We start from the raw sequence: 27,179 nt of genomic DNA on the forward strand, positions 1-27,179 counted from the left end.
TTTTAATCTACATACTTTATTCTTTGACAGGTAACCTATAGGAAAGGGAATAGTTTACAAGAACACAGGAGAACCTCTTAATTGATATTGCATTAATGTCACTCTGTGCCTTGTGATGTATTTTTGTAAAAATGAAAAAAGTATGTGGGCTCAAAAATTCCATTAAGGGAATGTGAGGTTTTAGCAATCTTTTATTCCCCTTCCCGAATTAATTTTCCAGCCCAGAGTAACTGATTTTGTGTCAGTTTAATATAAGGTCAAACTGAAATCCAAGTACATTTTCCTTGCTAGGAAGAGGAATGCTCATTTCTACTGAGCTTTACTCCTGTCTGTTGAGCATCCATTATGAAATGCCTGACTTTCACTGCTTCTTGTTATCCTGATTCTTCACAAGCCTGGAAACAGCATTTCTTTTTTTAGGCACTTCCTTTAGTGTTAGAGCTGGGATATGAGAAGCAATTGTTCTCCAATGAATTTGAAATTTACCCGTTTCCTAAGCAATGCCTTGATTAGTGGCCAATTCCCAACCAATGGAGCTGCCTCCTGCTTGGAGCTCCATTGAACTCAGTGGCAGGGTTCCTTTTCACACGTGATTCAGTGGAGCTCTGCAGTGTCACTGGCATTATCTGAGCATGCGTATTTGCAAAACTGAGGTCTAATTACAGCTGTAAATAAGCATTTCTTTAAATCATCTTCAACAAAGACTTAGTTAGGAAAATTACTCTGTTCTACTCTAGAGAATAATTCTAGCACCTCTTCCCTCTGTGAAGTGCAGAGAGAGTTGAAATTTTGCATATTTGAACCTCAAAATGGAAAAGAAACAAATGGATGTCTCTCTTTGCTCACAACCAAACATCCCAATTTTATTTATGGCTTGTACATTGCTTACCTTACCTTTCATTCTTAATGCATGTACAGATTAGCAACGCCCGTTTATAAACAAAAGACTTTTTTTTCTCCAGAGACTGAGACAATCCAGTACAGAAGAGCAAGGCAGTAAATCCCAGGCTTGGAAAATATAAGATGCTTTATTTTCAGCTTTAATGGTGATTTCTTGTTCTCAGTGCTCTTTCTCTTGTCATTTATTAAACAAAGTCCTCCCCCTTCCCATCTTAAGAGACCAGGATGTGGGTTTAGCCTCTTTTGTGGTTCTTCCTCTCTGTACACGCTCCAACATTCATTCTTCCATTCTTGCTTATTTTCTACTAAGAATCAAGTTACATTCTGTGGGTAAAAGAATGAATATGATAAATATCAAGAAGGGATGCACACACCTCGGGTCCAACACACCGAAGGCAATGGGGCAAGCTGGATGTTTATTGTAGCAGTTTTTTATGCTTCCCTTACCTTAGCCTTGGGAAGTGCTCTCCTCCTTGCCTAGGGTGAGAAGTAAATGTTGAGACTGAGGTGCTAACTTTTCCTGACAGCATCACTGGGCTGCATGAAATGAATGGTCGAACTTAGAGCTTACAGCTAACTTACGGCAAACCAGTTCAATTGGTCTGAGCATTTCTGCTTAAGAGCTCCCAGCAGGGGCTATATTTTACAACCAGCCTGCACAGAGACACAAAGTGAAGGTTAAAGAAGTTTTCACAAATTATTTGAACTAGCAGCACCCAGACATTGCCTACACATGCATCTTCAGCAGAGTTTACTGTCTTTGGTGTACAGTCCTTCCTGGACATGCAACTTTTTAGCTATAATTTTATGCAAGGAAGGCAGGCAATCAGCATTTGTGTGCAAATCAGAGCTGACACTTCCTGTGATTCTGCTGCAAGTCCTAAAGGATTTTGGGTTTTTGTGAAACAGAAGTCCCTGGAATTAGGGGATAACTTGAATATTTAGAGGCAGAAGAAGAAGAGCAAGGTAAATTTATGTCCTTTATGTTGCAGAACGGTGACTCATTGTTTTTTCCTTGCAGATATGACATCATGAACCTGCAGTACATAGAGCCCAACCGCTACGACTATGTCCTCGTTGGGACCTGGCACGAGGGCGTGCTCAACATTGATGACTACAGGATTCAGATGAATAAGAGCGGAATGGTCCGGTCAGTGTGCAGCGAGCCTTGCCTGAAGGGCCAGATCAAGGTGTGCCTCAGACACTTACTTTCTGCTGTAGAAATAGGAATATCCAGTCAGTGTTTTTTTCCTAAACCCAAGCAAGCTCCTTTCCAGCCAATGGGTAGGACTTCCTTTCCTTCAGGAATGCCAAAATGATAGAATCCTAGACTAATATCTTTCTTTAACAACAGCATATACAGGCCCATGTTTTCTAAAATTACCCGTTGTACAGATGCAGAATCTTCTAGTGTGACAGAATTTGAGTTTCACCTTATGTGAGAAAGATTTTCACTTAGTCATTGCCTACAACATTCAGTGGCTGTGATTCACCTGGGGGCTGATCTTGAAAATATTGTGACCCACGGGAGTCCAGTATTTTGTTCCAGCAGTTACACCTGCAAGGAAAAGTTGAAAAAAAAATTCCAACAAGCCCCATGCCTATTTATATCTCATGTTCACAACAGGATGTATGGAAACACAAATGAAATAACTCTGTTTTCACCAAACAGTAGCACTTGCATCAGGCTACAAATAATTTGTTACCAGTCATGTCTGGATGATATAAAGACATGTTTCACCACTCTCAGAATGGTATGGATGCATTAAGTTTAAAATGGCATGAAGCCATTCAGCAAAATCTCCTTAGAGTAGACTTCCCTTTCTATTTTCATTTAATAAGCACATTTGCTGCTTTTTATTTCTATATTGCTACTCTAAAGAATAAGCAACTGATGATTTGGCAAAGGCACAGTGACAATCTCCAACATCTTGGAGGAGAAACATTATTGGTATTTACCACCCTCCAAAACATCTTTTTTCTGTTTTTGAGGTTGTGCAGTTTGTGTATGTGTGTATATGTAAACACTATGCATAAAAAATGCCAGCTTCAGCTCTTCTTGAAGCCTATTGGACTCTCTCCACAGACTGCATGAGGAAATGTTAAACAAACAAAAAAAGCCCAGAAAGCTAGTATTCAATAAAACAAAATTTTGCATTTCATTACTGTACTCATCTCTGCATATAGATGGATAGGAAGACCTGGAAGAAAAGACTGGATTCCTCCTTCCTGGCAAACAAGGACAGAATTTTGTCAGAGCCCTAGGAGCCAGAGATATCCTTAATCTTTCTTTCAGCCTCAGGGTAATGAAACTAGGAATCAAGACAAAGAAATAATCTTTTCAGCATTGGATCATGACATTTAGCAGCCCTCACAGCAAAGAAAGAAAGTTTTCAGGGACATTTGTCCCTAAAAGAGCTGCTGTGAAGCATGAGGTTGGTCACTGCTTGCTTTTTATTTTTTTTTCTGCTAAAACCCAATAGATCCTTTTAGCAGGATGTTTTTTAATTTGTTCTTATTTTAATTTCTATTTTCGCTTGTGTAATGAACCCCAAGGAGACTTCCAAATCAATTGGAATGTATGTTTATGTGAATGTGCTTGTGTGTACATGTATAGACATGTATTTATATGCATTAATTACTCCTGATTCTAACCTTTTAATTTGTTTACTGCTTTTTACTATGCAATAGATATTAAGCATGGGCTGAGCTGCTTGTCCTGACCTCTGCCATCTCACAGATTAAGCCTCAAGTTTGATTGAAAATATGACATTCACCATGCCTCTGTAGAGAGGGAAAATGGTTTTGTACTTTTAACTCAGAACAGCTCTCCTCAAAACAAAATAAAATTGGCCCTAGAGGTTATCCTTGAAATCCTTATCACAGATTTTAATACAGGGATCAATACAAAAACGTGATTGGTGTTTTCTAGCTGTTTGAAATGTGCCATACCCAGGAATCCTGTCTTGTTTTAAACACTGTATTGTGTTATGTGTTTGCTGGGGGGTGATGGTGTGTGCCTCTTTGTTTTCTGATAGAGGATCAGAACCGAGGATGTATTTTGTATTGCAGGTGATCAGGAAAGGAGAAGTGAGCTGCTGCTGGATTTGCACTGCTTGCAAGGAGAATGAATTTGTTCAGGATGAATTCACCTGTAAAGCCTGTGAGCTCGGCTGGTGGCCAAATGCTGACCTGACAGGTAGGCATGTGTCCCTCCAAACACATTCTTTTCCTGCAGGACAAGAGGAGAGTGCTGTGTGCTGGACAGTAAGGTGGCAGCACGCAGAGATATTAAAGGTACATATTTGGACACATGTTCCACTGCAGTTTAGGGTGACTGTCTTTCAGCTTAGTGCAACAGCAGAGACAATAAAGACAGCAAAATTTCTGCCAAAAAGAAATGTTATAGTCTGTTCCTTTCCTTCATTCGGCACAAGTATTTATAAAGCTGTTAAGACTCTAGTGACCTCAGCAGCATTTGCTGCAATTTAGCAGTGACTGTTGCAAGAGTTCAGTGCATTCTTGTCATATTGACTTGATACTCTTTTCTGACCATTTTACCATGCAATTAGTAGCACTTTATCTGGGATTTCAGGACCTTCAGTAACTGATTACTGGACTCTTGTTTGGTATAAAGATCGTTCTCACTGGACCCACCAGCAAGAGGACTTTTAACAAAATCCTGAGAAAAGCTGTCTGGAATAAGTTAAGTTGCCCTTGTGTATATGCCTTAAATGAGTTGCATGCTTTGGCACCCTTCTGTTTATTTTTTACCTATCAAGGTCAACCTCCACTTCTGCTCTGGGCTTTGCAGCAGCCACTACCCCCAAAAAAAGCTACAACACATTGAGAAGCATCACCCTGACCTTAACATTTGCTTTGTATCACTATGAAAGATTAGAGTCACCTCTGCCCCATGTCACCTCTGCAAATCTTGGATGTCAGCATTCAGCAGGACATTATTTCTAGTCACAGAAACAATCTAAACACCTAGCCAAAGATCAAATGTGCAACTTAACACGTCTTTGTCCTTTACCATGACTGGCTGACAGATATTGCTGCAACTTTTAGCACATAGACAAAATCCTCAAACTTCAGTTATTTTCTTCTATAAGATACTTCAAGCTAGTAATTGAAGCCAAATGAGCTCTCAGAGCATGTATTTTGAGAGGGAAACTATCTACTTCTCCAGGTAAAAATACAGTATTAATCACAAGAGATCAGTAAATGTGACCCATTGTCTGACTTGGTTTTCCATGGAAAATAAGTTATGGTTGTGTCCCAGATGTGTGTGTGTAAATGTCTATTTTCCATAACTCCCACTCCCACCACCCTGCTCTGCCCGTGCTCTGGTATGCAGCTAAACAAACAGATTTGTCAGGATACAGAAATCTTCTCAGACTCTTCAGGTTTCAGGTCAGTGGGTTGTAAGGAGAGGAGTTAATGAAAAATATATTCTGTAAGGGCCCAAATCACAGAAACACATCTGGTATTAATAGACACAAAAAAATCCACAGAACCTTTCATACATGGCCTGACTATTTGAAAAGCCCATATTTAATTCCTGCTCCTAGGACATATCCATACACAATCAGGTTTTGCTGGTCTTGGAGGTTCACAGAATTGCTTGTACCAACTCTTCAGGGAAGAAAAAGGGATTTATTGATTAAAAAGAAGCCAGAACAAAAACCTGGTGAGAGATCAATATGCACTTGAAAGAATATGGTTCAGAGCTACCAGCTGCTCAGAGTTGCTCAAAAGGGGTCATGTCAAAATGACAGGCACTGCTGAAAAGAGCTGCGGAAAGAATCAGTGCTGGAAAAAGTCTCCAGGGCATGTTGCAATCTATTAACTTTTAATGAAATCAGTAGATGACCTGCTGATTTGTGTTTCTTCTCAGCAAGGAGACTGGACTGCTGCTGTTCTGAAATCACAGTAACCTCAGCCAAATGACAGCATAGCCATCGACTTATTTCCTAGAGAACACTGAAATGGCAGTCTGCTCCTGCACAGCTTCTTCAGTCTGTCTAATTGAAGAAAAAAACCTTCTTTTTTAACCCCTAAAATTGATTTACTTGAACTATACTACAAAGTACAAAGCTGTGAAAGGAAGCTGATGCTATCCTAATCTTTAGAAGAAGGGGATTTATCTAGATAAACTCTGTCTCTTGAACCTTGTGGGAGTCACCATTGGTATGATTTAATCTGGAATTCTCTTTTCTTGCCAGGACTCCCATCAAATGTGTTTTTATAGCTTGATTTTATGTGTTGTATTCATACCCTGACAGTCACCATAGCATCTAGACACAGGCAGTAACATATCACAGTGCAGATTGTTTTTCCCTTTGCCTTAAATCTTAAATGCTAAACATGTATGTGGTTTTAGACTCATTTTCCATCCCAGATGGAGGCTCTAAAATCCTTAATCCTTTTAAGAAATGTGATGCACATACTAACCTATTTTGTAAGACATGCTTTTCAAGGTGCTCATTTTCTCCATTTGAAATCAGTCTCTGTGGCTCAGCAATCATTTCATGACATTTTAATTTTATTTTTGAATGTACACAACTTTTTTAGATTGCTTCCCTTAAATATGAATGCAGTGAAATGGACTCAGTGGACACAAAGGATTTCTCACCATAGATGATGAAAACCTGACCTGAGAAATAGTCACTAAAGCCAGTACCTTAGACCTTGTGCCAAGAGAAATCTTTTATAGTACCAGAATATAAGATGGATGAATGTCAAACTAGTAAACTCAGTTTACATAAATCTTAAATAAGCAATAAAACAAGATAGGAAATGAAGTTTTATAGTCTTATGAAAAGAATCATAAGTTTTTGGAGCCAACAGTTCCCTGGGATGGGTTAATGACCTCACAAAAGATCATAGTATCTCTTATCGTCCTTGTGCTATGAATATAGTAATAAAAAAAAAATTATTAGCCTTCTGATCTTGGAAATTATTCACAGTTAAAATGCAGGGAAAATAGTACATGAAAACTACCAGATAGCTTTTACCAGAAAATTTTAACTGTGAAGCTTTTGCTCTGATTTTTTTGTGGTTTGGTTTAATTGTTGAGGGGGCTGTTTTGTTTTGTTTTGTAAATGCATGCACAATTTCCTGAGTGTCCTCCCCCAGTCTCAGTGGGCATCCAGAGCCCACTTTCTCCTAGCTGGGAAATGACCCACCTTCACAGGTGCTGACAACCAACAACTGTTAGCTGGTAATAAGCAGCCTAGGGAACTTTTTGCAGTTTGTACAATATGTGGTTCTTGGGCTTGCTGGTACACAGGAATTACACTGGTTTAATGAAACATTTCTAAGCAAATCTTACATGGGATAAGCTTAGAGTAAATGATAGGCTTAACTACCATGTTGGATCTGGGTTAAGCCCCTGAAAATATAGTTTAAAATGGAGTAATGCGAGTATGTCTTGATGTTGTTAAGTTTAAAGTCCATATTAAAACTTAACCCTTCCAACAATGACTGACCAGATTCTTGTATGAGAAGAGTTCACATGTACTAATCAATAAGCAGGAGCTTCTGATCCTTAGTCTTTTATTAAATCATAGAGGAGCCAGCTTCCAGTCAGGCCTGCCAAAGCCAATGGCCAAAGGTTCACACTTCTAATAAAGAGGTTTTCCTTCCTATTTCACCACAAGAGTATTGGTTAGAAGTACGGATTTCCTGAGTCTTGAACAGACCATATTGAGCAAATTAATTTTCTTTATAAAATTTTCTCTTTGTTTTATAATATTTTCTTTATAAAATAAGACCTCTGGTAGCCATTGCTATAATTTCTAATGTTTTTCATGTTACGGGCGTATGTGAGAACAGCACCTGTAGTTAAGTCAGCTTGAAGACAGTGGACAGAATTACAAAACCTTCTTTCAGTTCACATGACATTGGCAGACATTAAAAGTTCAAGCAGAAATTTTCCATGTCAGGACTTTGCCTTGGGCTAATTTTTTTTTTTTAATTTAAACAAAAAAAAAATTCTCTCCTGTTTCTCAAAATGAGGTTACAGTAAAACTGTTCAACCCTCATCCATACCTTATCTTACTTCTCAATTATTTGGAAGGAAGGACTTTACATTACAATACAGGTATCTACATTAGAGTAGAAATATCTAGTGGTACTTTTTGTCACCATATGGAAAATGCATATAAATTAGGCAAAACTGTGGGACTCAGAAACTTTTTTTTCATAGATGGTTTCTCCAAATACACTCCACACTGAGGAGGAAGGGACTGAGCACAACTTTTGCCCATCACAACATCAGGGCCCCTGTTAAGATCTAGTAGCAAAAATTAGAGGAAAATATGCTTCTCTCACAAGCTTGCTGACATTACCATCTATTCCCTGCTCTTTTTGGCCATGTCCAAGAACTCAGGCAGAGTTTGTGAGCAGCCAGTCCAGGACCAGAAAAGCTGGAGCAGCAGCAGTTTGTAATGAAGATATCTGGGTGGAGAGGTGGCTAAAAAACCTGAACTGTTAGGTGAACAGAGACAGGATGGTGAGGGACTGGGAGGAAAGATACTTGAGAGTTGGGGGAAAGGCAGAAAAGTTGAGTTGTGTCAAAGGGAAACTGGAGGAGGACAGAAACAAGAAGTAGAAGAGGCTGTGGATACTTCCCTTGGGATAAAGGAACACGTTTAAAGCATTTTAGAACTACTAAGTCAAGAACAGAAATTAGAAAATGCCGTAATGAAAGATGTCCATAACAGCCTCTCAACCATAACATCTTGTTACACAAGGATTTTATTTTCTCTGTAGTGTTTATTGCTGGTATAACTTCAGCACAGTGAGGAAGATATCCAGAGATTCCTTTAACTTGAGTGTGGGAGAGAGCAGTTAAGTACTGTCTTAACAGATACATATATTTGCACATCTGTACTAGTTAGAAAGGAGAGTCTTTCCAGTTTTTATCTAAAGGCATGCATATTCTGTGGGTTTGACTCTTCCAAGAGAATTAAATTATATTATTTAGAGGGAAAACAATGACAAAATAAGAATGAGATACTGTGAAGAGAAAAAAAGCAGAAGTGTGCTAAGGTGTAGTATCTATGATATAGTTCCGTTAAAATTTTGGCTTTATTACCACTTTTCCATCCACAGACCTCTGATTAATTTATGGCATTTATAAAATCACTCTCAAAAAAATGGAGTAGATCAAACTATAATGATTGTGGTAATGATTGAATAAATTAATCTGAGAAGGTAAAAAAAAACTACCTGTTTGCAACAATGCTTTCCCTGCTGAAATGAAGAGATGATGGTGACTTTGTCTGTGTTCTGTTCTCAGCTGTACCTTTGGTCTTCTGTGCTTGTAATCAGGTACCTCTAAAAGTAGATATTTCCAAATCTAATTTCCTGTTGCAGCATCGTGAGAAAATGTTTGGGACACCTTAAATGGATGGCTGTTTTTTGAACATATTAATCCAAAATTTTCCCTCATGCAGTTCACTCCTTTGTAAAACAGTTTTAATAATCCACATCACATAGACATATGCTAACGCTTGGATTATACTGAGATCCAGCAAAAAAGGGTTCTTCCAGGAGCTGCCTTTCTAACACTCTGTTTCTCTTCTGTACACTGCAGGCTGCGAACCCATCCCTGTAAAGTATCTCCAGTGGAGCAATATAGAGTCTATTGTGGCTGTGGTCTTTTCCTGCCTGGGGATCCTGGTCACCATGTTTGTCACCCTTATCTTTGTGCTCTACAGAGACACCCCTGTTGTCAAGTCCTCCAGCCGCGAGCTCTGCTATATAATCCTGGCTGGCATCTTTCTGGGTTACGTCTGCCCTTTCACCCTTATAGCTAAACCCACCACGACCTCCTGCTACCTCCAGCGCCTCCTGGTGGGCCTCTCCTCCGCCATGTGCTATTCCGCCCTGGTGACCAAAACCAACCGCATCGCGCGCATCCTGGCGGGCAGCAAGAAGAAGATCTGCACCCGCAAGCCCCGCTTCATGAGCGCCTGGGCCCAGGTGGTCATCGCTTCCATCCTGATCAGTGTGCAGCTGACACTGGTGATCACGCTGATCATCCTGGAGCCCCCCATGCCCATCCTCTCCTACCCCAGCATTAAGGAAGTTTACCTTATCTGCAACACCAGCAACCTGGGCGTCGTGGCTCCTGTGGGCTACAATGGACTCCTCATCATGAGCTGCACGTACTACGCCTTCAAGACTCGCAACGTGCCTGCCAATTTCAACGAGGCCAAGTACATTGCATTCACCATGTACACCACTTGTATCATCTGGCTGGCCTTTGTGCCCATCTATTTTGGGAGCAACTACAAGATCATCACCACCTGTTTCGCAGTGAGCCTGAGCGTGACAGTGGCTCTGGGGTGCATGTTCACTCCCAAGATGTATATCATTATAGCCAAGCCCGAGAGGAATGTCCGCAGTGCCTTCACCACCTCAGATGTGGTGCGTATGCATGTCGGGGATGGCAAGGCACCTTGCAAGTCCAACACTTTCCTCAACATATTCCGGAGAAAGAAGCCAGGGGCTGGAAATCCAAAGTAAGTAGATTGACTGCAGGTACACATCTATCTATATATGTCCCTCTCTTTGCCATCCTCTCTTGGTTGACTGTAGTCTGCTGAATAGTAAGGTATGTAATAGTTTTTCATTTCATGTGTAGCAGAGAAGGTGGAAATGACCCTTTATTTCTAAGCCTCAGATGGATATTGGTATGTGGCTCATTATCTTCTCTCCTACTCTGAAGGAGCCCTGTGCTCAGCTCCCTGTACTGCTGGGGCAGGTCAGGCAGTGGCAGAGTGACCAAGCTCCATAGCAGCTTCTTGCATCTCCCTGTCACATGTGCCTGTGTACAGGGATCTCACGCCCTGATGTGCAGTCTCTCTGCACTATGTTCAAACTGAAGTGCTACTGTAGCCTTTTAGAAAAGAAATCTCTGTCTAAATGTTTATAAATCACATGTACTTGCCTAAGGCCACTGGAATGTGTGTGAAAGCTGAGGACTGAACATAAGTTTTTAAGGTAGTGTATTGTGACAGTCCTCATGACTGTGATTCAAAACCATCCTCCATACTATCCCTGTGCTCTATTTAATACTCAGTATTATGAGCAATACTCTTACTCATCATTTGTGTAAATCTCTCCATGTTCTCAAACTCAGCGTTGGTGTGAAAGTTGCAGAAGTCAACTGATGGTGAAAATGAACTTGCATTCACATCTGTGGAACTCGTTATTTTCCTTGCTAATAATTAAAAGCAACCCAGATGCAGCAGAGCAGGAGGTAGAACTGTTACTTCAAACAGCATCTCCCTGTGAGGACCCGTCTGAAAATTTGCATTCTTTATTATCTTACTGTTTTTTAATCTTTAAAGAAGCACTATAGGGGTACATATGAGCTTAGATGTTTTTTGTCTCAATTAAAAAAAAATAAAAATTAAAAAGCACCAGTGAAACCTACATTTCTGAGCTTCCCAATAGAACGAAAATTCAGTTAATTTCCAGTTTTTTGGGATCTGTAGTTTTCTGAGTCACTCAGGTTGGTTTTGATTCAGTTTTCATAAGAACTATTTTGATCTGTCCTGGTGATAGAGGTAATGCTGTAGAAAACCCATGCTGTGATCAATTCTGTCTTTATGCTACTTCAGTACATTTTTTTTTATTTTTTTTTTTTTTGCTAGACAGGGGGTCAGAAGGGAAGGGAATGGAGACAAAAGTGACCCAAATACACAGCTCAGTGTGCCACAGAGGCCACATCAAGGCAAGGCTGCTGACTCCTGAGCTAGCCAGAGAGAGAGCAGGGAGCAGCCCTAACAGCCACCACCTACAGGGAGGTGGCCAAAACTCTCTGTAGCCCAAGAGCATGAATTCCATGCAAATAGAAAGATGGAGCCTGATCCACCTTCCTCTGACTCTATGGTAGTTATTTAGTTATAGTTATCTAGGGACTCAGACATCTGTAAGAAACTAGTGTGGTGTCCCTGCAGTGTGGTTTTTGGCTAACAGTGTTGGTTTCTTTAAGTTATGCCTGTCAAAAAAAGAGGACTTTTGAATATTTTAGGTCGTGACAGACTTAATAACTAATTCTCTGTTCTGCTTATTCTTCTTCTACCTTTATTTAAAAAAAAAAAAAGTAATTTAAAAGATCCAAATGTGATATACTTAGAACACGGATCTTATTATGAGAGAATATTATATCTTGTTCAAAAGTTAAGCTTCTTCCTCATCATTGTCACCTTTAAAACTCAACAGGGCTTACCTGAGTTTTTTAGCTATTTGTTACATCATTTTAGTAAGATTTTCTTGACCTCTATGTTAAGCCTGCATGAGTGTTATGAAGCAAAAAAAGGTCTACAGAGTTTTAAGTTGCTTTTCTAAACTAAAAGCTCAATACCTAGCTAATATGCCTTTTTTTCCCTCAGGTTAAGCATCTGTGTCTTTTATACAGCCAAATTCCCACCTCTGTCCTAAAGCTCTTGTGCAGTTACTGCATGTTGTTCACCTAAACCAGCTCAGGTGCAGAGGCACCCTGGGATTGCTGATGGAAAAGGACAGCTCTGTTCATGGGCATGCAGAACTGAAAGAAGTTTAATAGATAAACATGAAGCTTTGGAAATAAAGTCACAAGGCAAAACAAGAAGTAATTTCAGGGCTTTGGATGGGTTTTTTAGCTCCTTGCTGAGTCCATTGCAAAGTTTCTGAGGACACTGTGACAACACAAATAAAAAAGTGAGTCGCTGTGGGAATCAAGAAGGAAAAAGTAGAATTTGCTGCAGCCTTGGGAGCACTTAGATAACTCAAATGTGTAATCAGGTCCTTCCTGAAACAGGACTTAAAGCTGCTGGTACATGCTCAATGCCCACAGGAATGATCTCAGACTGATTTTCAATGGTTTTGTTTGTGGTTTGGTTTTGGTTTGGTTTGTTTGTTGATGGTTTTGATTTTGTTTGGTTTGGGTGGGTTTCTTTTATGTTTGGTTTGTTTGTCAAACACCAAAATCTGGGATTTATTTGTGATGTTTTCAGTAATTCTGTAAGTATGTTGCTCTGTTTCTAGAATCTTCAGTAGTGTCTCACTGTGGCCACATTTTTCTGTCTATAAGTGGCCAGCAGTTCTGCACTCAGAAGATTTCTCTTCTAGATGTATTAATCTATCTTCTTGTTATGCCTTCTTCCTCTTCCTAGTTTGTTTTTCTTTTTCTGCTTTTCAGTTTTCATCTCTTTTCCTGTCTGTATCAAATCTCTTCTCTGCTTAATCTATTGAATTCCAATTCCTAAACAGAAAAGTGGCATCTATCTAAATTAAATTGGTGTGGAGATACAGGGTTAAATTTAATTAGTTTTAAAAATGGAAACTGTTTTACATTTACAAGGACAGATAAAACTTATATAAGCCTTCATAAAGCATTTTCATGCAATGTTGTGCTGTTAGTTTAACTAGTATAGCTTGGAGACTAGAGCAAGATGAGACATTCTTACTTTCTCCTTCCTAAAGTAGAGCAAAAGAATTAAGACAGACCCCAGGGAAGTCTCCTAACACAGGATCAATTAATCAATTCAAACCCTTCAGCTGCCTCTGGTGCTGACGTAGTGGTCAGAAAAGTCATCTTGAAAAATATCTCTCCCAGCTGCATTGCCAACAGAGTTTCAGTGAAAATAAATTTCTTAGTAACACTGGTGTTCACATAAATAACAGAGCACACTGCCTTTACTGATCTGTTGCACTCTCAAGATGTTACGTGCAGTCTTGGGGGTTTGATCTTGCTCTTACTTTGGTTGAGTTAAACCAGGAGCAATTACAACCAGCACTGTTTTCCATAGAGCTGGTTGGGAATTTTCCAGTGGAATATATGTTTTCTACCAGAAAATTCTGGCCCTTCAAAACACTTCATAGAATTGGGCTTTGCTGATAAGTATTTACCCTGGGCCGGGGGGACATTTTTTCCCAAGGAGAGAGGAAGACATTGGGAAATTATGAGGGAATCTTACCCCAATAGTTAAAGTGCTCACTTAGGCTAAGAGTATCTCCTTCATTTCCCAGGTAGATGATTTATAACTGGATTGTGCACTGTCCAGGGCAAGTCTCTTTTCTGTGTGTTCTTGTCCAGCAGTACTTTGGAACAGAGATAAAAATATTGTGGTGCAGACCCCTGGGAAATACTTGGTATAATTCTGTGAGAGAGCTTGAATCTGGGTCTGAGGGATCCCTTGTGAGTGTCCTCAGTACCAAGCAACTGTCATTCTTTCCCTCTTGTCAAATGAATACTTAAATATGTATAAAAAAATGGAGCAGCTCCATCAGGAGAGATGAAGAGAGAGGGATATCTGCTGCTTGTATTGAAGCTTTGTGGGGACATTTATTGTTCGTTTGCTGCTTGAAGGTATTACAAGATCCTGGCTGTTATAGGATGATGGCATAGCAGCATTTGTTAGGAGAGCCTTTTGCATCTATTTTTTATTTTTTCCAGATGTGAGAGGGAAACATTTGTGTATGGATCTTGCTGTGATTTTTATCCTTCTTCTTGGTCTCAAAAGTTATTTTGGTCTATGAGGAGGTCAATGAGCTTGAAAAGAAAGACACTTCTACAGTGCCTGAATGCTCCCTTCTGTACTAGATGAAGAAAAAAACAAAACAGTGACACTTCAGATGCTGATTCTGCTGAGGGTTCAGGAAGTGGCTTCTCCAGGAGTGCTGTAGGGGGTTGCCACAGAGAGAAAGCTCATTTTTTGTCTTTGGATAATAAGTTCCAGGTCTGGCAGTGATACTTATCTGCTTCCTCAGTCTTCATATCTAAATTATTTTAAAATTTATGGTTGAGACCCCAGGTCTGAACACAATTTTAGTGCATTTTGAATCAGAGTTAGTAAGCATTTTATTGTTGACATGCATTATGTAGCAAAATCTGAGTTAAAAGGAAGCCAACTAGCAAGACTTACTGAATAGCCAGGACTCCCCATTAATGCATAGGCTATCTGCTTTTCCCATATTATTGGAGTTAGATCCCAATATTGGCAGATGGAAGGTGCCTGGGCTCGTCTGGCCCTTGCTGCTTGACCAGAGGTGGCAGCTGTGGTGGTCTCACCTCAGAGACACCTTTGGCTGGCTGGATGTTTCAGCTGGCACTTGGAACAAGTCCAGGCAAGCAGGAACTCAGGTTTACCTCTGGTGGAAAGGCTTTAGGTGAAGTGAAGGAAAAGGAGATGGGTCCTGCTGGAGGGTTTTGATCCAGAGCTTTATTCGTAGCACACAGACCTCTGAATCCAGCAACATCTCCAACAGAACCACAAACCATGTGGTCGCCATGTCTTTTAAGCCCGGGGAGAGGGGGAGGGAAGGGGTAGGTATGCCACCAACCAGGTGGGAGGGGGGAAGTCTCAGGGGACAAGTGACACCTGGATAGCCCAATGTTGCCAGATGCTCAAAGAGACATCTTTAGAACTTTGCCAATCAAACGATGCCCCTTGCTGGAACATTAAGATTGACAGACAGCACTTAGCAAGGGGGCAAGGGAGAGGGGAAGGGAGAGGTTGTTGGCACACCTGAGGGAGGAACTGGGATAGCTGAAACAGGGTATTACATCACACTGCAACACCTTGTAATTTTAGTATATTTACATTTAATTATTTTTCATCCAGCTGTCTGCCTTTAGGAATGAATAGCTGATTTAAAGTACTTCTAAACATGTAATTTATCTTTTTCACACATTTCAGCAGTCCATGCTTCTAGACTGCTGTCACAGGCATCCAGTCACCTGGGCCACAGAAATCTCAAATGTATTTATTTTATTCCAAAAAAAATTTGCAGACAACCCAACATCCCCTAGTAACTTCTTCCTGCCTCCCTTTATCCTTTCTTCCTGTGTGCTGGCTTCCTACAGAGTTTTTTAACTGAGAATCATGGTCTCACTGACGTCTAGTAACATGTCTCTTCCTTAACATGGCTTAGGGAACCACCTACTTTTTTGTCTTGCCAGTTATAAAATTATCTCCAGGTATTATGAAGTTGATGTTTCTCTTTACATTGACTTGATGAGTTGCCATTTCATCTTGAGCAAACTGTACTTACAAGCTGTGCTTTTCTGGGCTCATTTCCCTTGGCCATTGACAGTCCATAAAGGCTTTTGGGCTCTTCACCTCCTTCATTTTCAAAGCTTCCCACAGACACGTGGTGAGGGGAATCTTAGCACAAGTATGTCCAGAAGATTTTGTTTCACTGGTTTTTATGGTGTGGGAGGAGGAAAGTGCACAACGAAGCATGGCAAGGCTTGTAGCTTCCAGACACAGAGAGTAAATGTTCAGCATGCTCTGCTGCAGTTGCTCAAATGTAGATATTTTACAGCCTGTCACTTAATCCAACCTAACAGCCCTGTCACAGAAATAGTGTTCAGGAGTACTCCATCTTCTCACTATTATGCTATTATTCTGCACAGTCAATATTCTGTCTTTAAGCAGGGGTTACAGAGGCAAGGAGGGAGAGAGAAAAGTGTGAACAGAATACATGAAAGCACTTGCAATGTAAGTAAAACAATGCCTTTTGTCCTGATCTCTACAGGCTAAAGTAGGTGAAATGGAAACAAACCAATCTATTTTAACCTGGCAACAGCCACAGAGGTAATTTTTCACTCAGTCTGGCTAAAATGTATCCAAACTTCGGAGTAGGTTTAGTGGAAAGTGCAAGCAGGATTAATAAAAACTGGTTGCCATTGTACCTTCTCTTGTAAAAGTGATATATTAAATCCTGTGCTTCAGGACAGGCCCAATGTGAGAAGTATTTTTTTTTGGTCCTGAAGCGTGTCATCTAGCCTGAAGCACACAAGAATTATCTTTAAATGCTTCTTACACAAATTAGCATCTCGTGTAGTTTTACCTTCCTACAACAGTGCCAAACCAGTATAGAGACAATTGCTGAATCTGATAGGAGATGGTAGACTACCTTGCTTTGCAATTTAGAAACCTGATGCAGCGGGTAAACTTCTTGTGTCCTGCACTAGTATTGCAGACACAATAAGACAGACCCTAATTTTTACCATTACAGGCCTTGGAAAACACCATATTCCAAGGGATTTTCAAGAAGACCCTTAAGCCTGCTTTGCCTGCACAGCCATCCTACTGAAGCTTACCCCAGAGGGAAATGGCATATTATGAAAGAGAATTTTGGAACAGCAGAAAAGATGTGAGCTTCTGCCAGTGGGAAGTTTACACAGAGATTGAAAAGAAAAAATAAATTGGCAAAATTGTACAGGACAGAGAAGGTCATTTATTTAAACAATTTGTTGCTGTATATCTGATCTCTCCATTAACCTCCGATAAAATGCTGACAGCCACACCCTGTTTTTGGGGCAAAGGCACCATGGGGCACAAGGTGCTGTCCTGGTCCATGGCTTTGAGGCTCCCAGCTCCCAACCAGGGCATAGGGCTCCAAAACCACTGAACATTTGGTTCACCTTTGCATCACACTCAGGAGGAGTCTGCTTCCTTCACAGGTTGTTGCAGATGTGGCAGCTCTAGAAGGGCTCCTGGTGACCCAGCTGTCACAGGGAAGGCAGGGGGCACCCTGTCCTGGCCTGATTCATCTTCCTATTTCAGCCCTCCCTGATATTTACCCAGCTTCTATATTTAGTGTAGTCCTCCACCCTTTTCTGAGGTTGCAGTGCCTTTTTGGGAAAGCCTCTTGCATGCTCACAAAGGATAGCTGTAGGTTTTAATGCCAAACATCTCTCTCTCAGCAGCTGGTATGTTTGCTGGCTATGCTGGGCTCTTTACTGGTCTTAAACCATGAAAGATTTTGCAGGCACATAGCACTGTGACATGTAACAGCTCTTACCCAGTTCTCTTGTGAATGTGATGTGAATTTCATGTAAGAAAATACAACAAACCCAGTCAAGCTGTTCTGTCCTTGTCAGTATATTGATTTAAGTGAAACTCCCAGATTGATTTAAAACTCCCAGAGGACAGTTACATGGTTCCAAAGAGACTCTTACGACCAACGTTAAAGAACTGGGAAGAAAGAAAAAATAACGGGGGAGTGTGAAACTTAAGATTCCAATAACAATCTTTTCCAGCCCTGCTGCAGGGTTTCTCTGTTAAATTTGATCTATTAATTATATCTAATATTGTCTTCCATAGCCTTGAATTCGCATTGGATTATGATACACATATATTCTAGTTCTGGCCCACAGACCAAAAATAAAATACAGAATAAGGGATAAAAGAGTTTCTCATTTAAATAACTACTAAAACCCATACTTATTTAAAAACCAGGCATGGCATATGTATATATCAAATTATACACCAAATTGTCTATCTGGGTGTAGATAGACAATGTGTCTATCTACAAAATAACCAGTGCAAAATAACCAGTCTGGTGATAGTGGGTTTTTTAATCCTTCTAATGAGAAATAAGGGGCATAGCTGCATAAAGCACTGTAAAAGGTTTCCTTGCAAATTATACCAGCTGAAGAGAGTCCCAGCTCATGCATAGCTGATTACATGCCATTCCTAAAACAAAATGAGGAGAAGAAGTGGACAAAAAGACATGCTATGATTGGGATGTTTGCAAAACCAAAAGGCCTGGCAATTTAATTTCAGTCCTCTGGGCTTGCTTGCACAGCCAAACAGAAGCTGTCTGAGACTACATTTGGGAGAAATAACTTGGAAAAAGCTATGAAGTTCTGCAGTGACTTCCCAGAAAGAAGAGTGGGGATAAACCCCCCTAAGACAAAACCCATATACTGAATAAATTTACAGGATACATTGCCTACACCCTGAGCTCCCATCCAGACTTCTGCTTCTTTATCACCAGTCACATTTTATGTCCAGGGTACTTTAAATGAGAGGGCTGTTGTGTAAGGTACTATGCAGTTTCCTCCTTTTCTCAGAAGTTCCCAGTCTATGGCAGTTTTACCACAGTCTTCTCAGGGATGGGCACAACTTTGTTCTCCCAGGAGATTTTGACAGGACATATATCTAAGGCACAGTCTCCAAATCTATCCTGGTTCTTGCCAAAGGACTGCTGGAGAACTTCACTTTACTACTCCTCCTCTTGTTTTACAGCTCTCAAGATGCTGAATCACAAAATGTTTTTCTGCTTGGGGGCACTGCAGTAGCACCAGGCAGCTTTGTTTAATGAATCTTAATACTTAAGCACAATGACAGAAAGATACAGAGTCACATCAGAGGGGAGCTTTGCAGTTATCTACCACAATCTCTGCTTTCTGACTGAGGGGAAGCAAAGGTAGCACTACAGAAATCCTGGGGAAAGCTAGTATCTATCTTGGCATAAACTACAGGAATAAGGACACCACTCGTAATTTAATTTCTTGCTTGACTGGATCACTTATTACATTTCCTTGTATTTTGGTACTTGTATACATTATTCATATCCAGTTAAGATGCTGCAAAAGTGCATCAGCTCATTAGTGAGTGATACAAACAATTGTGTTCCCATGTAGGGATAAGCAAGTGTTACATGTTGTTGTTACACACTCACATGTTGTTTTGGTTACAATTGTCTCTGTGAGAGAAATAAGGAAGAAAACTTCACCTTTAAAGAGTGTCAGATACATAAATAGGTGTTGAAGGTTACATCCAGTTAAGCACCTAAACCCCTGGATAGTTCTTTATATTTCATATAGAAATCAGATTCCAACTCTCATAAGCATACCCTTCTTGAAAAAACCAATCTCCATACCCATGTTGTGTGTGTGTTGCTCTGAAATGTAAAATGGAAATGGAATGAAGAACATACAAGTCTTCTAGAGGTCAATTTAACAATTTTTAAGAGAAGAATGCAATTTACCTCCTTTCTATTCTCAAAGTGTGATGTTTCAGCCCATGCCACTGGTGCTCACCTCACCTCAGCAGAAACTAAGAGAGAGCTGTGACATTGCACAAACATGTGATAATTCATGTAAAAATACTTGCTAGAATAAACATGCAGGCTGTTCTGCAAGCATTTATTCTGCAGGGGTCTCTGAGCCACCTTGTGATTTCATACATCATTGAACTAGTTTAGGGGTGAAAAAATTTGGGTACTGAAGGGTATCATGTGGATCCCTGATATTCTTTATAAATAAGAACAAGACTGTAAAACAGCAGAAGTATTATACACATCTATATACAGTTAATACTGGAGTGTTTTTTCCTCAAGTTAAGACATCTGAAAAATACTTTTGATTCATCCCAGCAATTCAGTGCAAAGTTACTAATGGAAAATGCAGAACTACTGCTTATTTATTTAATCCTTTTCCTTGCTTAGGGGCACATAAGAGGCACATAGGAGCCCAAGAAGGGGAAAAAAATTGCATGTCTTCTCTTTCACTGATGTGAAAGGCATTTTGCATTCTGGCTTGTCCACTGAGTTTATCCCTTCTTGTGATGTGCTCACCCCTTTGTTCAGGGATGCCTCATAAAGCAAAACACCACAAGAAAAACTGCAGATATTATGATCACATGCCAAAAAAGCATCTGATTTTTATCCAGACTCTGTAATTCACAAATGAATCCTATCCCCAGAGAGAGAAGGTAGTCTGTCTCTGTTAAGGGAATGTAGGGTGAGTATGGTTCTACATCCTCTTAGAAATAAAATCTGCACATTCAGACATGTTCATTTACAAATACCTCTGTATAGATATTATGGATAAGGCAAAGCAAAGACTAACTTCTGGTGCACTACTCAGTCCAAAATCTGGATGTAGTCTTTGCTAAATATCTATCCCTCAGACATGTGTAATGGGCAACTTGCTTTCTTATATTTTTTTTCTTGGGGTTTTAAGAGTTCGTAAAGGGAAGAGTGACAAATTTAAAAATCTCTTTATTGGCTTTCTGCTTGACTTCTTTTTTGCTTTGTTTTTGTTTTTGTTTTAGCTAGTATGGAGTGATGCTTTTTTTTACTTGTCTTCTGTTTTCCCTCTGTCCCAAACACACTGAAAACTATTCACACCCAGAGCAGAGATCTGAGCACATTGCCCTCTCTTCTGTGTGTTCTTACCTCTGTGCTTCAAGGACTCTGAATGTTATTGTCTTTCATTGTCAGATCTCTTTTAGGGTTTTCAGACCAAGATATAGCTGTAGAACAGACTCCACCATACAGAAGAAATAGACTGTCAAAGAGTCAGTAATAAACATGGCCAGCATGAGAAGCTAGGTTCTCTCCTGTGCAAAAGGACTCTAAGAAACCACCTTCAGTGTGGGTTGAAAATATATTGTATCAATATAACATCTGCCTCCACACTAAAGTTGTTAAGAGACTATTTAATTTTGAAATAACAAGTCAACTAATTCTTCAGAGCATATATGTGCTCTGGCATTCAGCCTCCCACACCTGAGAAGCACAGGTTAAAAGTCATTATCACTGTAAACAGCAAACAATTGTGCAGGCTGAAAGCAATCACACAATTTGTCACTTTCAAGCCCACTTGACAACTAAAACCAGGTTTCTTGTTAGTTCATTATAGATAATTTACCATTTCTAGCTTACTGCTTCAGTTTATCTCTTCTTAAGCTGCTTCCCCTTCTCTGCTCTCTCTGGTTCTTCTTTTGTGGTGTGCAGGATGTGGCTTTCTTCCACCCTATAAAACTATCCTTACAAAGAGGAAAAAAGAAAAGAAAATGAATTACTGTCTGCTGGATTCCTCGAGCCAGATTTCAAGGTCAGATAGACACTAATGTCAGCACCAGGGAAACTGTGCCTGATGCCCATGGTTTGGGGAACAAGGGTGAGAGTTGTCCCCTTCAGCAGCAAATTATTAGTTTAGCACAGCTGTGCTGCAGCACCACAGCCAGAGATGTCAAAGCTGATCATAAACTCTATCAAAACAAGTGCCCCTTGATCTGATTATAGCAACTCCTTGCTAGTAAATTGTTTGCTGGTGTTTGCAATTTCAGTCTGATCAGCCCCAGAGAATCCCAGGTTCAGTTTAAATAACTACCTACAAGCCACCTTCTAGTTAGTAGATCCTCCTTCTCTTGACCCAACACTGTTCATCTTTCCTCATCCTTGGTGCATTAAAGCCAGGATCTTCACGCACTTACTTAGAGTTCTTGTTAGTCTTCCCCTCTACTTGAATGGATTTTTTTTTTAATGTTATCTTCTGGCCATTTATTTTCCTGGCACAACCCAAATTTTCAGATGGTTCCATTCAGCCTGTTTTGGCTGGCTTGCAAGCCGTGCCTTCCCAGAGAAAGGATTGTCTGGAAATTGGGTCGTATTTCACATTTCTCATATTTTTTGCATCTCAAAGCCCCCCAGACAAGTTGACTAACCAGATAGCCAGCACACCCAGGAAAAAACCAATCAAACCAAAGAAAGCAAATCCCACAGTCTGTGGAAACCCCTACAGAGGGATTATCTACCTCGGGCAGGCTGACAGAGACTGGCAGGGAGCTACACCTGAAAGTGCAGCCAGGGCAGCACAGCCCCGTGCAGACAGTGCCCGGCGAGCTGATGAGGGTGTGGGTGGCACCAGCCCCGCTGAGCCGCGGGCTCCCGTGCCCAGCTGGCAGCTTCCTTTGTGGGCTCAGCAGGGACTGCGTGGGTGGGCAGTCACAGCTCCTGTGCCTGGGCGCTACAGGCTCTGGTGGAGCACAAAGTGTGGCCCCAGGCATCTCTGTGCTCCCCAGCCAGGGAGCAGTCCTTCCTCCTTTGCTTTCCCATATGCTCTGAAACATAAGGCTGTATACATTTCTTAATCCTTAGTGTTATATAAGTTATCTCAAAAATCTCTCCTGCCACCATCCCAGACAACCAAGAGATTTTCATGCAGCTACTTTGGGCTATCATAGCCTGTAAATCCACAAATGCTTTAAGCTGCCCTAAGCCAGAACTGATACTCAAAGCCTTCCTTTATCCTATGCCATCACTTTGCCAACACAGGGACAAGAATCTGGACAGCCATGCTGTGAAATCAATTTGGGAAATAAGAGAGGTTTTTTTTCTCCTTTCTTTTTCTGGCGTGATTGTGACCTAGATTAGTTGTCCCTGTCATTCCCTGCCAGATGATTGAATAATTGCACCAAGGGTTGTGCTGACACAGAGGAGAAGGTGGAGCAGCAGAAGGGAGCAACTGGGGAGGGCCAGAGCATGCCCCCAGCACACAGCTGGCTCCTGCTGCCCTGGGGTGACCTGAAGTACACACAGCCTATGCTCCATCTTCACTATCCAGCTCAGTGCCAGGTCTTTCTGAGCATCCTTCTGAGATTATGTTCTCCTTGGTGATCTTGACCCTTCTGTCCTTTTCAGCAGATGTTCACACCTCAACAGAGAGCATGTGCCATGAAATCCCTCCTGCTTCTCAGTCCTCTGTGGTTGATAATTACCCATATACCTCACTCTGCTGGGTGAGGGTGAATAACCCTATAGACTTGTACTGCTCTTTGCTCCACAGCTCTTCATTTCTCTCCAAAACTTGTCGCTGTGCCATTGATTAGCATAATTAATTTTAAACCCAGAGCAATTATTTCCAGACATCACTTAGACTGGAACTCAGGCCTTGTGTTTAAAAAACTAAATTGTACCAAGAATCTCTCCATCCTCCCAACTTCTATTGGCTTAGAAATCTTTTATCAGGTCCTAGGTCATACGAAAGGCATTGAAAATTCAGCTTCTCATCCTACAGGAAAAGGACCTGACCTTGCTTCTTTTTTTGTAGATATCTTTTAATCCAGCCATGACAACTGTACATAAAACCTGACCTTTCACATACACAAACATCTGAAGAGGAACATGCTTCTTCCTAGGAAGATGCTAGAACTGGAGAGGCATGAGGCTCTGGGATGAGAGTTTAGTTGAACATTTCAGTGGTCTGGTTCATCACGTGAGGTTTGCTTACCTTCCCAGTCACCTTGCAGACTGCTGGAGCACTGAGGAGGTGAAATGCAGGCCAGAAAGTTTCTGGTGTTGCTGAGATATTTCTTGGGAGTGCAGAGGGCAGCCAGTCTGAGTGTTGGAGCAGGAACCACTCTTGAATGTGAGGCAGTGTGCCAAGAGTTTATGGTACAAGGTTTCTCCTTTCCTGTACTAAAGCTAGGGGTTATATATAAGTTCTTAAAAACGAGTTTATTCAGGGCTATCACTCAACTTCCCTTGAATATCCTCCCCACTTTACTTTTTTTTCCTGATGTTGTTGATGGTCAGTTGTTTCAAATGAGATTGTGCAAATTCTGGTGATATGCTATTCTGTACTTTTTTCACATGGGGAATGAGAAAGATTTTTTACAGCTTGAAGTACACCAAGGGAGGGGGATCTCTGACCACAACTTCAAATGATAAGTAGCACAGTGTACTGCATCTCAGTTTTCTTGGGCACCAGATAGATTCATTCTGTTTCGAGAGTCTGATTGAACAGAGGGGATAATTCCAGAGCAGAAGATGAATGTTTCTAGTTTCACAGCTGCACAGATATAAAACATTGCAGATAGGAATTTACACTTCCTATAGACCTGACACAGCTGTTTGCCTCGTGGGATGATTCATTTACACTTAAGAGGAAAAATGGTGGCAAGACTGACTCTTCCCTCTGATGCTTTATATTCCTCACTGCAGATTTCAACAGGCTTGTTACCTACCCTGTTCTGAATGACTAGCCAGAAGCATTTTTCTGCTTCAAAGAACATAAAGTAAAGCAATTAAGCCACTTCTTTCAGGGACCCTCTGCACTGCCACCCTGCTTCCTCTGCCAGACTCCCTTTTATTGCACCCAGGGGTTCCTTATAAAGCAACTCAGACACTTTCATGATGGTATGCCAGCTCCTTGTTCAAATGCACAGAAGATCCATCCTGCCTCTGGGCTCAGGATACAGATAACTACTCAGCAGGAATTACCCTTGAGAAGATTGCCCCCAAAATGACTCATTAATCCTCATATAGTAAAGATGGGTAGAGTATCTAGTGTTTTATAACCAGAGAAATGTATAAGTGCTGTTACTGCCTGCAAGGCTAGGAGAAAGAAGCAGGGATACATTGCCATCATTAAAAATAAAAGAAAAAAAAATAAAGGTATATAGATGTGGGCATTAATTCTGAATCACAGCTCTGTAATATTAGCACACACTACTAGGAAGATAAAAGAAGGCCTACAAGGATATTTCTTATTCAATGCATCAAAAGTGTTTATTAATATTTACACACTTGACATTGATTTGATAATTGGAAAATAATTCACTGAAATATTATCAACACATGTACTACATTTCCCACTTTATAAATATAAATTTCACTGTAAATTCAAATTCTACTGAAGCATGAACCCTGAGATTTAGGTGATTTCTGCTAGGTATATGCTGTGCATCACCGTGTGGGGATCACCCTTGACCTTGATCAAAAGTCAGACCACTGCTTTGATGGAGCTTGGCAGTATTTTAACAACAACAATGCAAACCAATTTCCAGAATGCAAACCTGGCCAGGCATCTGGGGGTTGCAAACTCTATTAGATGCAATATCTGTGTCTGATTTTAGCTGAGCAGCTCAACTGAAATCCCAGTAAGAGAGAAGTTTGCTGTATTTTGAACATATTTTGAGGCATTTTGAACTGCTTGAAGAAGCAGGCTTCTTTCTTCCTTTCAGTTTAGGAGGATTTCATAAAAAGACCAACAAATGCCCAAAGCTTGGAGAGCAAACTGCTCTGAGCTCACTACAGGGATATAGATGAGTAAGAAGAAGCACAAAGGGGGTGCAGCTAAGTAACCCATAAGTGACAGCAAATGGCAGCAGCTGAGGAATGATGGCTGCCAAAGCCTGTTGACTCAGAGGGATCCAAGTTCCAAGCCATGTTCTGAAACAAAACCTTTTCCATGGTCCTAGCAGGGCTGTCTGTGGCTGTGTGCCCTCCATTGAGTGCATAGCAAAACGTGTGTGAAGCACACTTAGCTCTGGGTTTTTCTCTCAGATAATCAACTGTGTGTCACTACTTGTTTTGTAAAATCAGCTCCTGTGACTGAACAAAAAGCACAGGAAGTAGAAAGCTCTTATTCTCTCAATTGATTAAGAAAACTGGAAGACTGTAGAAATGCTGAATATTCTGTCCAATCAGAAGCCTAATAATCCCTGCGACTTTAATAGGGTGGAGGAGAGAGCATGCTAGATATGTTCCTAGTCATGATCACATTTAAATTTCCAAATCTCAGTGATTCCATTACAACCTGGTAAGGAATTAAATTTTTCTAGAGGCTTCAAAGTAATCAGGTTGGCAAAATTGCTCAGCAGAATGTCTTATTTGTGTTTTATTCATAATAGTTCAGAAGTCATCTCAAGGCATCTACTGCTCCCAAATGGGTATGCATGTGTTCTGTGTACATCATGCTGTGCTCCTGTGCTTTCCTACATGGTGAGAGGAATGGCTTGTTGGGCTCATGTGCTGAGTACGTATTACATGCACACACCATCCATGAATCTGTCATTTGGAGGTACACAGAAGTCTGGTCTGGCAAGCATGCACTATGACTGTTTGATGGGGAGAAATGCTGAATTTCTATTTGCATTTTATTTGCAATACAATGATTTTTGGGTTTGTTTTTTTGGTTTTTTTTCAGAAATTCAGTGATACATTTCAGTTGCAAAAATACCTGAGATTTTTGTCAAAGCACGTGCTTGTGTGTATATTATTTTTATTGATACTGGGGAAGACAAATGAGAATTTGCATCTGCTTGACAGGGCAAGGAAGAAAAAAAAATTAAATAGAAATCATCCTATATTAACAGCCCAAACTGCAATCTGCAATTCTGTATTGAATTACCATTGCAGATAGAGTGCTTAGGAGACTATTCATTTTGTGTCTACCTCAATAAACCCAATGCTTCCTTTAAAAAAAAAAGAAGCACAGCAGTGAAATCACATATAATGAAAGCTAGTGACTATTCAGCCAGAATTCCAAAGTAAAAGAAACATTTAGAAAAACATATTAGGGGAAGAGAGACAGAGGAAAAAGCAGCAGCTGAGTATATATTAAAAACTCCACCAACAAAAACATCTGGTAATTCTTTTGTAAATAAGATGTGAGGGGCAGATGCTCCTTTTTTCATCATTTCATCCTAAGTTGAGAATACCAGGGGAGAAGTTCCTCTGACAGCTAGATGCACAGCAGCCCTTGCCATCTGGTATGTAAAGTGCATCAAGGCTCAGCACAGGAAGCAGAATGAACATCATGGAAATCTGTTTTAACCAGTATTGTGCTGGAGCCAAGGAGATAGCTGTGTGGAAGTTGAGGTGACAAGAGGATGAAAGATGGGAAATCCCAGAGACATAGGTCAGGGACAGGCACCTATTGAGTGGTATAGCCACCATGTGTGCAC

General features: G+C 40.6%; 1 protein-coding gene across 5 annotated transcripts in view; it reads left to right on the top strand.

Annotated features, from left to right (window-relative positions):
• The window catches only part of GRM1 (glutamate metabotropic receptor 1), a 187,322-nt gene that overhangs the window by 142,723 nt on the left and 17,420 nt on the right, over positions 1-27,179 (top strand). For all 5 annotated transcript variants that reach the window (XM_077175522.1, XM_077175523.1, XM_077175525.1 and 2 more), the window contains exons 6-8: positions 1,922-2,090; positions 3,973-4,099; positions 9,506-10,436. In XM_077175522.1, the coding sequence (XP_077031637.1) occupies positions 1,922-2,090; positions 3,973-4,099; positions 9,506-10,436 (1,227 nt within the window). The remainder of the gene's footprint in view (positions 1-1,921; positions 2,091-3,972; positions 4,100-9,505; positions 10,437-27,179) is intronic.

This window comes from Agelaius phoeniceus, chromosome 3 (assembly GCF_051311805.1).
Source record: "Agelaius phoeniceus isolate bAgePho1 chromosome 3, bAgePho1.hap1, whole genome shotgun sequence".
Taxonomy (NCBI): Eukaryota; Metazoa; Chordata; class Aves; order Passeriformes; family Icteridae; genus Agelaius; species Agelaius phoeniceus.